This window comes from Pinus tabuliformis, chromosome 8 (genome assembly GCF_031772625.1).
Source record: "Pinus tabuliformis cultivar Carrire ecotype Pingquan chromosome 8, CPIR1, whole genome shotgun sequence".
Classification (NCBI taxonomy): Eukaryota; Viridiplantae; Streptophyta; class Pinopsida; order Pinales; family Pinaceae; genus Pinus; species Pinus tabuliformis.
The window spans coordinates 1,565,011,603-1,565,026,190 of NC_142294.1; the positions used below are offsets into that span (position 1 = coordinate 1,565,011,603).

The 14,588-nt window shown below is 34.0% G+C and overlaps 1 protein-coding gene across 1 annotated transcript; it reads right to left on the reverse strand.

Annotated features, from left to right (window-relative positions):
* Positions 1-2,182: 2,182 nt before the first annotated feature.
* Positions 2,183-3,880, reverse strand: LOC149241982 (uncharacterized). Its single transcript, XM_089374098.1, has one exon. It carries the CDS (start codon positions 3,758-3,760, stop codon positions 2,306-2,308), a length of 1,455 nt encoding a protein of 484 aa, XP_089230224.1. The 5' UTR covers positions 3,761-3,880; the 3' UTR covers positions 2,183-2,305.
* Between the last annotated feature and the right edge of the window lie 10,708 nt (positions 3,881-14,588).

Here is a 14,588-nt window from a genome sequence, read left to right on the forward strand (position 1 = left end):
CAGTCCCACATCGTTTGGCGGAGTTGTGTTCGAGGATTGCCCTTGAGGAACCTTGGAAGGCAAATTTAAGGGGCTGCTGATGTTTATATTATCATGGAGACACTGGAACGGAAGAAACGTAGTACTATTATATTGTTGAGGACCATAGGCGTCGGGGACGGAACTAAGGTAGGGTACACAGTTCATATTAGGGTCGAGTACTGCCTGATAAGGCAAGGGCTTGCCGCTGCAACTCCTGCTGGCCTACATGTACAAAGAAAGTATGGTTCATGTATGAAAATCCAAAGGGGGTTTCAGGAATACCCGTGAAGCGCTGCACCATGGCCCTGAAATCGCAGAATCGGTGTTGAACAGCATTGTGGGCGCTATTCTGGAGGCTCTGGATCGTTTCTTGCCCACCTTGGCGGTTCCAGCACCATTTAGAAACAGAATCGCCGAGGGACCCCGTAGCTACGTGATCGTCACCTGTTGTTTCTGGGTACTTGATGTCTGAGTGAAAATAGACTTGTATAGGAGACTAGGGACCCAACATTCAGCTCAGCCTGGGAATCAACTTGCTGAAAATGAAGTTGACAGCGAGTTACAACTGACTGACTAGCTCATTAAAATCAATCCATATTGTAAGAGAGTCGTTCAGCTCAAGTGGTTCAGCTAGAAAATAAAACCTTCTATTAAAAGAATGACGAGTGGTTCAGCTCAGAAACGGTCTATTAAAAGAATGAAAAGAATGACAAAGGTTAAATAGATATGCACGCCAAATAAATATATATATATGTTAATATTAGTGACCATTGATAGTTAGTATCACACTGACTTAATAAAGTAAGGGATTTTGGAAATTAAAACCACCCTAATCACAGTTTATTTTTGGCATGTAAATGATGAGAGATGTCAATCACAGAAAATATTCTGTAAATCAATATATTTTTGGCATGTAAATGATAAGAGAGGTCAATCACAGATAATATTCTGTAAATCAATATATTTTTGGGATGTAAATGATAAGAGAGGTCAATCACAGATAATATTCTGTAAATCAATATATAGATCAATATAGCTTATTTGTTTATCCTCATTTCATTTCTTTTTCTTAGTGTGTGCCCTTATGTTTTCTATCTACCTTTAAATTTCAACCACTCCTCACACTATCATCTAAAATATAAATCCATAAATTTCAACCACTCCTCACGCTATCATCTAAAATATAAATCCAAAATACTGTCTTCTGCGCAAAATCACCAAAAAAAAAAAAAAAAAGGCCTGCAACATGCAAAGTGTGCGCAAAATCACCCAAAAAAAGCCTGCAACATACAAAGACGACTTGTAAATAGGAACAACATCACCAAAAAGAATGGGAATCATACATACAAAGACAAGACAAAGACTTGAAAAGAAAAACAAATATTTAACGATAATTGCCCTGACATACATCTTGAATTTGTATCCTCTAATGCTAAAAAATAGAATTTGTATCTCCAGTGCCAAAATAATATATCATATAACTGCAAAATAGTCCTGATGAAAATATGGCATCATGATACCATAAGACCATTTCTACTCCAGTGAAGGAATACTGAAAACCTCAATTTGGATGTTTGGATGTCTTCTAAATATAAAACTACAAGGACAGATTATTTCTTAATGTGTAGTGCCCAGTGCCCGCAAGGACAGATTATTTCTTAATGTATAGTGCCCAGTGCCCACAAGGACAGATTATTTCTTAATGTGTCATTGTGTTTGAGACTTCAAATTTCAGCCATGCCAAGTAATAAGATAAACTCTCATACTATAAATATAAATCCAGAATATATTACTTGGAACTAACCAGCTGTGTTATACTCAGCATCACCAAGAAGGTCAGCAAAATCCAATGATTTGAAAAGATGAAAAAAGAAACAACCACAAGGGTTTTAGACATTCTTCTTGAAATTTTTGTACCTACGAAGATGCCATGATAGAGATCTGTTCTTTTATGCAAATTTCAAATCCAAAATTCAGAAACCTACGATTTGCAATACAAATGGTCATAATCATTCAGACAATTAAAAGCTCATAATCAGTATGTTTTGATGAACATAGTTCAGTTACCATTCAGTCAGTCAAATTTCACTTGGCTCCAAAATGAAAATGATGGTTTGTCGATTCTATCTGTGTCAGACCAAAATTTAAGAGGTCATCGATGTGAAGACAAGGATCTTACATTACCCTTTTCTGTTTTCAACTGTATAACCAAAAAACTGTATGCTATGCATCGTTATAATTATATTCTATTACTGCCAAAATTTAAGAAGTAAAGATGCGAATACTAGGAGGATCTGGAATTGCTTCTGGGTGCCTTCAGCGATTCCAGATGCAAGGCGCATTTCTCATGCAACAATGAGTACCGCATCATAGTAGCCTGCGTCTCGAGAATTTCAAGCTCTCGCCACTTTTCCTCTAGCATTTGAGCTCTAGCCCCACGGTCTCCAGCAGGAGTGTGGTCTTTTCCAGCCGTAATTGGGTCTGGGCTGTCTTTTCCAGTAATAATCTGGTCTTGCATGTTATTTCCAGCAGATGTCTGGTCTTCTCCAGCGGCAATCTGGTTTCTAGCAGAAGTCTGGTCTTCTCCAGGCTGGTGCATATCATCCCCAATTGCCTCGTTGTGACCTAACTCCATCTCATCTTCCTCATGCTGCTCGCCCCATGCCTGTTTCCACAGCTTATACACTTCTTTCTCATGCGGGCTCTTGTAAACAAAAGCATCTTCTTTAATACCTCCCTTAGCCATCTTGTTCTGAATATTCGTATACCTCTTCTTCATGCTCCTCACCTTTTCATACAGCTGGGTTTCACTTGCCTTGTGGGCCAATGAATCATTCATCTTTTTAAAGAACTGTGCATGGTTCTTGGAATACTGAAGGCCTTCGCCAGAACAAACCAGGTAACAATGCATGATGACGTTCTCATCCTTCTCCGTCCACACACGCGCTTTCTTTTCGGGGTTCTTTGCTGCTGTTGCTTCCGCGGATTCTTGCTCCTTCCGCGGTTTCTTTTGATGAGGGTTCGAAGCCGGGGCTTCTTTTTCAGCGGACACGGATTCTTGCTCCTTCCGCGGTTTCTTTTGATGAGGGTTCGAAGCCGGGGCTTCTTTTTCAGCGGACACGGATTCTTGCTCCTTCCGTGGTTTCTTTTGATGAGGGTTCGAAGCCGGGGCTTCTTTTTCAGCGGACACCGATTTTTTTCCCTTGTGAAACGATTTCTTATCTTCAGCGACCTCATCATCTTTCACGACAGCGGCATTTTTTCCCTTGGATGTCGATTTCTTTTTCGGCTCGGCTTGCTCTCCGTCAACGTCATCATCTTCAGCAGCGTCTTTCTTTGCCTCGGACACCGATTTCTTCTTTTTCGACTCGGGCTGCTCTTCGGCAAAGTTATCATTTTGGGCTCTTTTTGCCGCTACGCCCTTCTTGGACTTCGAAGCAGGTGGAGTATTAGTGTTCGGCTCCGACAGGTTCCTCTGGTTTCGAACTCTGGACCTGTCCGAAGACTTGGGATTCTTCTTGACGGAAGGCGGAGCTGCGGGCTGCTTCTCCGGTGCTGGGCGGGTGCTCATCTCCTCGTGCTCGGAGTCGGAACGGCTTACTTTTGCGTGCAATCTCTGCTCCTCTGAATCGGAGTCGCTGCGGCTGTGGCCTGAGCGAGAGGCTTTGCCAGATTCGGAATCGCTGTTGCTGTGGCTTAAGCGAGAGGCTTTGCTCTGGCCATTTGACAAAAACGCCATGGCTTCAGAAAATCCAAATCGCTGGCAAACAATTCAAACAAAAGGTACACAGAACCTTGCGTAAAACTCCCAACATAAATACAAAACCCTGCGTAAAACTCCAAACCTAAATACAAATTCAAAAACCTTGTGTAAAATTCCCAACCTAAATACAAATTCGAAAACTCTAGGCTTGCATTGTGTGGGCGCGTGGTACTGCGAAGTGCCGCCGCCAGTATCACGGCACCCCAGAAGGCCGTAAGAGCGTACGTTGAAATCATTAGAATGACATGCGTCACAGCGAACAACATTGGGAAGTTCTTTTCCTAGGTAATATAAAGATTTTATCTCTCTAAATTATTTTAATAATAATTTATGAAAACATTTTTGAGATTCAGTTTATAAAAATGTAACTCATTTCTAAAATATAAAGATGGAAAAAAGAGTTCATATTTATAAGATATTTTGAATGCATTGGATAGTTTATATTTATATATAATTTATATGGGATAAATATGTAACATAAATCTAATAAATAATAAATAATGTCTTTTTACTACATTTGATGCTTAAGTGTGTATAAAAAACCTTAGGTAATATAAAAAATTTATATTATTAAATTAATATAATGAATTAATATTAATAAATTACTATAAAATTTTTTATATTAATTTATTAAATATTTTAAATTATATTTATTTATTTGGACTACATTTACTACAAGTGTATATATATATAGTTTTGGACTACATTTAATACGAGTCTCTATATAGAGTTTAATATATTCAAAATTGATATAAATTTACATGATTTATTATTAAGGGGATAGTTTTGTTATAAAGTATGAAATCCAAAATCCAAGATTTAAATTCTAGTGGATCAAACTAAAAAATTGAAAACATAGTTGAATTAGTAAACACAAATTGTAATTAAAAAAAATAGTCTAAGAAGATAAATTATATTATTATTAATTTTTAGAGAGTGGAGAATTTATAATAACTCAGTTGTTAAAACAATAGCGGAGACCGTTATCACTGAGCATCACCATTTATAATTATCCATCATTAACAAATAGACTTTAAGGGGTAATTTTTCACTTTTGTTATATATTTCTAGGTCTTAAACTGTTAATCTTTTTCTTACCTTTGGAAAATAAACTCTTAACTAACTAAAAGTAATTTTTAATCCCTGCACCAAATCTAATTATATTATATTATTCTAATTTACATTTTAGTAATTTTTAATCCCTGCACCAAATCTAATCTTATTATATTATTCTAATTTACATTTTGCCTTTATATATGTTTTCCTTATATTTTCTAATAATATAGCCAAAAAAATCTAGAATTTCATAATAAAAACTTAATTAAATTTATATATTAAAATCAACCACAACCTCATTGCGATGGGTACACTAGTTTGTAGTATGATGATGAGGATATCATCATATAATCAAAGGAGTTGTTTTTAGTGTGATTTTTTGTAAACTTTTCTAGTGGCGGTTAAATTTCTCTAAAATCCGGCAGCGATTTATTAAAATTGCAAGCTTGATGGGTTGCACAATCAAAGTGTCCTAAAGGTTTTTAGGGTGCTGAATCCAAATATGTAGTTAAAATACTTGTGTAAATAGCACAAATCAAAATTTCACCTCAAATTTTTTTCCCAATTCCAAAACCGAAAAATCCAAAAAATCACACTAAAAACAACTCCATAATCAAACTCTCCCTTCTTTTGAATTTCAAAACGTTGCCTCCGAAACAGTCTTGGGCGTTTTTCCACTTTCAAATTTAAAAACGTGTCTTTCTCATTTCAATCCGTTGCCTCCTCTTTCAATATTTCCGCCTCCAAATTAAACTTCGCATTTATCCAACTTCAAAATTGGCTATAAATTTAATGACAAATTCCAACTGTAAAAATCAATTAAAATTGTACTTCGTGTATTAAATAACTGACAATTGTATCGTTTGATTTAATTTAATTCACTGACCAAGTTCGAGAGTTGGGAATCCCGTTTTGACGACTCCAGCTGCCTTTCCGTGAAGGAGATTAAATGGTATCACAGGCTGGTCTTATCAAGTAAATGTTTCGTTTTCATCTTCCCACGGAGAGGCCAGGTGAAAGATGTGAAATTTAGTATTCAACCAATATAGCATCACATATTTATTTCACTTAAAAAAAACATATATTTAATTGTTTTTAAATACATTATTTTATTATTTTCTAAATTAAAAATTTATAGATTAAAAAAAAAAAATTATATATTAAAACAAGTAGAACAAGGAGCCACTGTTGTGGCGCTAGTCCCTGACGGTTGAGATTTAATTTGCATTATCATCAGAGTTGGTTTGCATTACTAGTGTGTTGTAGGCATGCTTACTTGTATTAAGATTTAGTGAATTGAATAGCGAATTGTTGTATGGACTTTTTGACTTTATGCAAAGAGTGAAATATAATGAACTTTGCATTTGTTAAGTAAGAATTGTGATAAATGTAAGATTAGTTTTAGATGTAATTTTCCAATGTGTCATGATTTAGAAAATGTTTAGATTAATAATTAAAATGTAATAAAATTTAAGAGTGAATCATGGAAACCTTGACGGAAAAAAAAATAAAAAAGGTAATAAAAATGCATTATAATGTATGAAGAATTAGAGAGTGTTAAAGTAAGTTATGTATTTTAATAAACATGCGGTATAAAATATATTTAAATGCATAATAATGAATATAAATTTGTTAATTAAATCCGTGGTGGAGAGTTTTCAATATTTAGATAAACGATTGTCTAAAGTCAAAGAAGAACTTAAGCATTTAAAAATTATGGAGTCTTGAACCCATGATTGAAAGATTAGATATCTAGTAACATGTTTGGACATAAGTGATAATGTCAATGATTGGGGAATTATTCCATGGTCAAAAGAACAAAAGATATATTTATTTAAAAATATTGTTTATCATAACTTTAGTGTGAACTTTAAATTTCTCCAATTACTAATTAGCAAAGAAAATAAACCCTGCATCTAATTTCTAATTAGTAATTTGTTGTGATGCAAAAGGACATGACTTTTGGTATTTTTTATAGTTTTGGATTAGTAAATATAGGATCTAAGTACAATAGCAAAGTAATTTTGATAAGTTTATTTTATAAATTAAAAATTAAAATAAACAGATTAAAATTAAAAAAACATTTAAACTCTACGAGTTGAAATGTAAATTGATCATGATCTGCAAGAAAAAATTCATTATCTTTTGGTGTTGTATACTCTTTCTTTTTGCAATATCTGTGTTCCACTTAAGCAAGTTAGTTTTTTTATTGAAATTTTTTCAAAGTATAATGAAAGCACTTACATCACAGATAAACAGATGGCATTAAACATAGTTGTTTTTCTATTTTGTGATTATCTTAATTAGGGAGTATAGTTTAATATAATTCATTTATTTGGCATAACATAAGCATAGGAGGTATGATGACATATAGAATGATTAAATTTGGGATAATTGAAAATAATAAAAGAATGGAGATTGACTATACCACTTCAAATTACTCTATTTATTAGTTAGAAATAATGTTTTGAGAGCTTGATTTTTTAAAAGTTATTATGTTATTAAACTTTATACCTGGTGACAAGAAAAGCTTGCCTTGGCATAAGCTAATTATTGCAGGTTAATACAACTGGGAGAAATGATATTACATGTTATAAATTATGAAAGTCATATTCAATTAATATTGTTTTAAATAAAAAATAGATAACAGTTCATTTCAATGTGGGAATCTTTTTATTCAAGGAATTTTATTTCTTTGTGATTGGAAGTGTAATCTTTCCATTATGAATACTGAATAATAAAAATATTATAGGAAATTTATACTTAGTTAAAATTATAAATAACTTAATAGTTATAATTAAATATGAATGGATAAGCAGTATTTAATATTATATGGGTAATTTAAATCATAAAATGCATTATTTATTTAAACATGAAAGAGAGAGTGTGATATTACAATTAAATAAAAATAAATAATAATAATATTTTTATATTGGATCAGAGATATTGAAATTTAATTAAACATTAGCATAATGAATCAAGAGCCATAGAGACAAAATAAAAACTGCCAATGCAATTTTTATTAACTAATAATTAATGCATTAAACATTAGGATAATGAATCAAGAGCCATAGAGACAAAATAAAAACTGCCAATGCCAATTTTTATTAACTAATAATTAATGGAACATTCGACTAGATGAATGTTCATATACAAGATGATCATTTAAGAACATAGGATTTGTGCTGTAACATTTTGCCATTCTGTCAATACAATGTCATTTTGTCAGCAATGACAGCACTTCATTCCAAGTCTGCATGTTTCAAAAATTTCAGTTGAAGGGGATCCCATGGAATTTGCAGAAATTTATGCTTCTTTATACTAGCTTAACTGCTGAATTTTAACAAGATCATTTCCAGACTTTCCTAGAATGGCTGCAACTGTGCGTTCAAATGTTAGAACTTCAACTGTAGTTTTTGTGATAAGTTGACCAGCTGCTGTCACACTGCCAAAGATGATATACAATGCCAAGGACATTAGTACAGAAATATTGATCAGCAAAACCACTATGATAGTAGCAATTGACAAAATTTTGCAAATGTTGTGTACCTTTCAAATCTGGCAGAAGTCCGTTGACGAAGAATTGGGTCCTCAAACTCAGAGAAATTGCCAATACTGTTTATATTGCGATTTGACTGAATTTTGAAACAAAGCATATAGTTAGTACTGCAGGGGTTCGTGTTTGCAGACAGATTTATGGTTAATTATCTTAAATAGAAATTTAATTGAATCAAGGAATCTGCGTTTGTTCTAAGAAATCAAAATCAAAAAGTAGCAACAGAGGGACAGTAGACGAATTGTTGGCAAATGTTGGAAAATGTCGGAGGGAGATCAAGAACTGCATACAAAATTGGTGCACTTATTTGCTGTGGATTGCCTGAAATTTCAATCAGTGATTCAGATTTTCCTGGTCTAACTTCAAGAAGATTAACTTTGGCATGAGAAATCTGACCATACAAAGAAAACATGATCAGTAAATAAAGTGTGTTCATAGCAAGGCATCAACAATTGAGCTTGTTATTTGAGCATGCAAGAGTTCATGGTTATTTGAGCATTATAAGTTAATGGCATTGTGGTTGAATACTGAGGGTTTGTCTTAGCAGTGGTCGGCATGCGCTGTGGTGGTCTGATCGGCGGCCAGCTGTTCCTCCTCGAGATGCTGGAAAGTTCGGCTTGGGTTTTACTGTCTTTCAATGCAACTGCAATTGTCATTGTATCATTTAGATATTGTGGCAATGCTTTTTGCACAATGTCCATATGAACTGGTACATTGATAATTGATCATGTTAAGCCAATTTGTGACCGTCTATGTCCCCATTGTCTGATTTGTGCAAATGCAATTCTCAATGACACAAGTCTTTCTTCTAGGTCTGAAAGTATATTTACAGTTGGCAATGAAATGTTACGTCTTATTTGTTCGGGTGTTGCAAATTGTGGTAGCTTTCCATTCTCGAGTGCTTTCTTGCAAGAAACACATATGTTTTCATTGGTAAAGGTCCTATTGTTCAACGTCAAATCCATATGCTTTTCTTGCAAATTTGTAGTGAAGAACCTAATATTTTTTGCAAAATGCAATTTTTTGCAAACTGCACATGTATTCCTAGGCGTGTCTTCGACTTTTTCCATATAAATTTGTATTGCATTTTTTTTCTTGACTTCTTATTAGAAAATGGTTTTTTTCATTTTTCATTGCATTTGCGTTTTGCACGTATGAATTGCTTTAGCTTGTGATAATTCAACCTACAATCCTTAGTTGGTTGCATTTGCTCTAAATGACATGCTATCTCAAATGCAATATTATTGCTAAAATGTACTTGAGATATACATTGCTCTTTTTCTAGTACATGCTCATGACGCAATTGATTACAAACATCATTTGCTTCCATGGACAACTGTTCAGAATTGTGAACATATTCTTGTATCATTGCATGATAGTGAATATGTGATGTATTTGTCATGAATGACAAGATGTTAACAATATCATTGCATCTCGAATAAGCGCAACTGTAGTTGACAAAGCTATTAGTAACAGAGGACCATACTTGGATATTGACTTTGAATATGACAGATATCCATTGTAGGCAAAATGGTCCACCTTCCACTTGTCCTTTTTCATATGGCATTGCCATATTTATCAGATATTGTTGCCAATTGTTATTCATTGTATACTGTATCGCATCAACTACTAGGTATTGCTCTAAACAATGCAATGCCTCTTGATTCTTATGCATAACTGCATTGCAAAAAGATTGCACAATGTAAAGTCGCAAAGACTCTGCATTGAATTCTGTCGCTACTAAATAGCAAATTGCATTAAAGAGACTGTCACCACAATTAGATGTCACTTGCTTTGCAATTGTTAGTCCATTTAAGAGCATATTATTTGCAATGTGCATCCAATTGCTTTCAATATCTTTGCAAATAGGTGATAGGTAGATATTACACTGGTTGCAAATGCAAATTGGAAACTTTTGGTAAACCAATGGTTCATAATGACCACTAACAGGATTTGCATCGTGAAAGAGAATGCAATATGGAATTGCATTTTCATGTTGATTAAAGAGCAAATATCTCGTTTTTCTTGTCAATGACCAAACTGCAATTGATATATCTAGCCATTTAGCTAACCAACGTATGCAAAAGGTATCACCCCATAAACCTCGTTCAGACTCCTTTATATTTGTAGATGCAGAATAACGCATTTTATGAAGATATGTACCAATATCATTAACACCATGTAACTCGTATAGGAACTCAGGTGCTAGTTCATATTGATATGACTGTATTGCTTCAACGTCATTGTTCTTTAAGCAAAAAAGAAAGTGGTCTATTAACCCATTTCGCAATTCATTTGAAGTATAACGAAAATGTAGAAGCATTTCGAACGAGTCAAATAGACAATCTCCTACAGTATATGAAAATGCATTTAGTCTAAAAAGACCATTTCTTTTTAATACAATATCAATGTTCTCAGGCAAAATTCATTGCAATCTGAATTTGTAATTGTCAACATCTATTATTTATTCCATCATTTGCAATTGCTTACCAGAGTTGGCTTTTGCAATTGTCTTGTACAGCTTTGCAAAAAATATTAATGAAGTTAGCAAAAACTGAACATGACTGTTTTGAACAAAATGTATGTATATTAAAAAAATAGGCTATTGCATTATCTTGGTAAACAAATATCAAATTTCTAGCAACAAGCCATATTTGTAAATAACAAAGAAATTGGAAATGGAAACAATGCAAAGACTTAATGAAAAAAATGGAGCATAATTCTAAGAATATTTGTGCAAGTTAACAAAACGGAACAATCGAAACACAAAATGAAGTTAACAAAAGGAAGTAATGGAAAGACAAAATGAACAAATGCAACAGAAATTTAAGAATATTTCTGAAAGTTAACATCATTGTCAATTGCATTTGTCAAATAAATTGACCATGAGGCTATTTATGAGTTTTACATAAGTGGTGCACCAATTCAACTGACAAAATATAAAAAGTATTGTCTCTGATTTGTGCTAGGTTGCAACTCCAACATATTCCAAGGTAAAAAGTTTCCTGCTATTCGTTATCAGCCTATGGTTATATTATATGGATCTAAACAGAATTCAAGGATCAAGGAACCCAAACAAGGCATTGAGAACCAGATACGAGTAGTGCATAAGCATACTTCCATAACGCTTCTCAAGAAGATCCATCATTATGGGACACTGCAGGTATGATCCATATAAATGATGAACATGTAATATATTCAAAGGGCAGCTTTGGCAAACACAGCAACAATCTGCCTAAGCAAATTGTCCCAAGACTGTTGGCAATTGTGGCATGTGAAAGAAGATGCCCAAAAATTACAGATCTTTGATGATTCACAAATTGTGGTGAATTGGATGAATGGAACAAATTGATTGGATAATTATAAACTTCAACCTATATTTCAGGAGATTCGACTTGCTTAAACAGAGTATTTAACACATTATGTTTGAACATGTTTACAAAGATACGAACATGGAAACTGATGGACTGTCAAAAGCAAGATTACACTTGGTAGCATGAACTTGGCTCATTCAACAGAGAGTGGAAGGAGAGCTGATGGAATGTCTTTTAAATGTCAATATCTATATGTATAATTTTTTATGGCACTGTTTATGAACATATCTAGGACCTAATTCTCTATGAGACAAAACTGGTTTCAAACCTGTGATGTATGTCAGAATGACCATGACAGGGCTGTCATATTGACATTTTTGAAAACTGGTTATGAAGCAACATATCTTCTCAGCCATACTTTTATCACTTCCTATGCTTAAGCATATTTCTATATCTATATTTTTTTATGGGACTGTTTATGGACATATCTAGCAGCTAATTTCTTATGAGATAAAACTCGCTTCAAAGCTCTAATATATGTTAGAATGACTATGATAGGGCTGTCATATTGACATTTTTGCAAACTGTTTATGAAACAAGATATGTTCCCAGCAATACTTTTATCACTTCCTATGCTTAAGGATATCTGTGAAATGCAGAAACATATATAATAAATGTAATTTTGTTTTCATAATAAAATATTTTTTTCTCTCTGAGCAGAATAAGGTAGTTGAACATCATATCAGAACCAATCTGGTTATAACTAGCTAACATGACATTTTAATCTAAGGTTTAAATAGACAAAATGTCTCGATACATCATTATATGGAGCTAGTTGCATGCATTACTCAACTTCTACTTGTTGGGATCATCTCAAATAATATTATTGTTATGATTATAACAATTGATAATATTAATATTAATATTAATGTAAACACAGAATAAACAATGACAATTTCATATTTGAATTCCAATATAATTGAATGACAGAAAAAATATAAATGACTGAATACAGCTTAAATATCTATGTTTTTTAAAACAATCACAGAGTAACTCGACTATAAATCTAGAGTAACTGAAGCATAAACCTACACAATGCAAAAATTAAAAGCCTAACAAATTCACAAAAAGCAATTAATACAAAAATTGACAAAAAGCAATTAGTCGAATAACACCGTACCTGGAACAAAGCCGACTATTCAAATTCCTTCTCGTCTAGACCATATTCATGCACAATAGAGCCTGTACCAAGAACCACAGCTTCACCTAGGTCATCTCGGCCCAAATGACAAGGAAGTCACATGGTGCTCGAAACTGACATTTACGGGAATTTCCATAAAACCCATGCAGGTAAAAGAAACCCTCAGTATCACGGAAAAGCTTATAATTTTCGCAAACGAAACATTTCATCCAATATATAAGCAACAGCAAACGAACAACATCTAGTACCAATATAGCAAACCTTCAATTCAGCACTTCTTAACAGAGCAAATGAACTTAACACTAACTAAATGAACTTAACAAATTTGTTAACAAAGCAACCTTCCGTTCTAGGAGTAATGTCAGAGTCGAATATTCAACAGAATTACAAACTTAAACAAACATTATGGACCAAAGTAAACATACACATAAATTATACGAGCGAAAAACCTTGAATACACGCCTAAGATAGGAAACCGTGCAGTTACAAAACAGACTGCAATCTTCAATTTTTTTAACATTTCAAACAGTTCAAAATCCCCAATTTATTTAGATCTTCATGTGCAAAAACAGTTCAAACTACAAAAGACTGTGACTCAATCTGTACCAAGAACCATAGCTTCGCCCAGGTCGACTCGGCTCAAATGATAAGGAAGTCACATCGTGGCTGAAACCGACATTTACAGAAATTTCCATAAAACCTGTGCAGGTAAGAGAAACCCACAGTATCACGGCAGGCAGAAACCGCAAATATACTCCCCAATCAGGGATCACGGAGTCCCCAGCAGGGATCACGGAGTAACTGGACTATAAACCTAGAGTAACTGGACCATAAACCTACACAATGCAAAAAATAAAACCCTAACAAATTGACAAAAAGCAAGTAATACAAAAATTGACAAAAAGCAATTAGTAGAATAACACCGTACCTGCAACGAAGCCGAGCGTTCGAATTCCTTCTCGTCTAGACCATATGCATGCACAACCCAGCCTATGCCAATAGCATGAGAAAATGTGCAAATGACGAAATTGGTTAACGAAGTCTGCACACAAAACCCTCAGTATTCAACCAGAATGCCATTAACTTATAATGCTCAAATAACCATGGACTGTTGCATGCAGGTAACAGAAACCCTCAATATTTAACCAGAATGCCATTAACTTATAATGCAGTAGCCGAACTTAACCTTTAAACAATACAACCAAGAATCACAGCTTCACGCAGACATTTACCCAAATTTCCATAAAACCCATGCAACTAAGACAAACCCTCAGTATTCAACCAGAATGCCATTAACTTATAATGCTCAAATAACCATGGACTCTTGCATGCAAGTAACAGAAACCCTCAGTATTTAACCAGAATGCCATTAACTTATAATGCAGTAGCCGAACTTACCAAAGCGACAGCACACAGTCGAGGGATACAAGCCGCACCTGGAACAACGAAACCGCAACCAAACGTTTGCGATAGAGTTAACCGAGCAGCCAGGAACCGCATTGTGTTTTCACCGCAGACAATACAACAAATACAAAGGAAAAATCGCAGAGACCGCAGAGCTAAACAACCAAGTAACAATAATAATCCAAATGCCATTAACTTATAATGCAGTAGCCGAACTTAACCTCCAAACAATACAACTAAGAATCACAGCTTCACGCAGACATTTACCGAAAT

What these genes read in the sequence shown, in the direction of transcription:
- LOC149241982 (XM_089374098.1), bottom strand. Translation starts at nt 3,760, where the DNA reads ATGGCGTTTTTGTCAAATGGCCAGAGCAAAGCCTCTCGCTTAAGCCAC.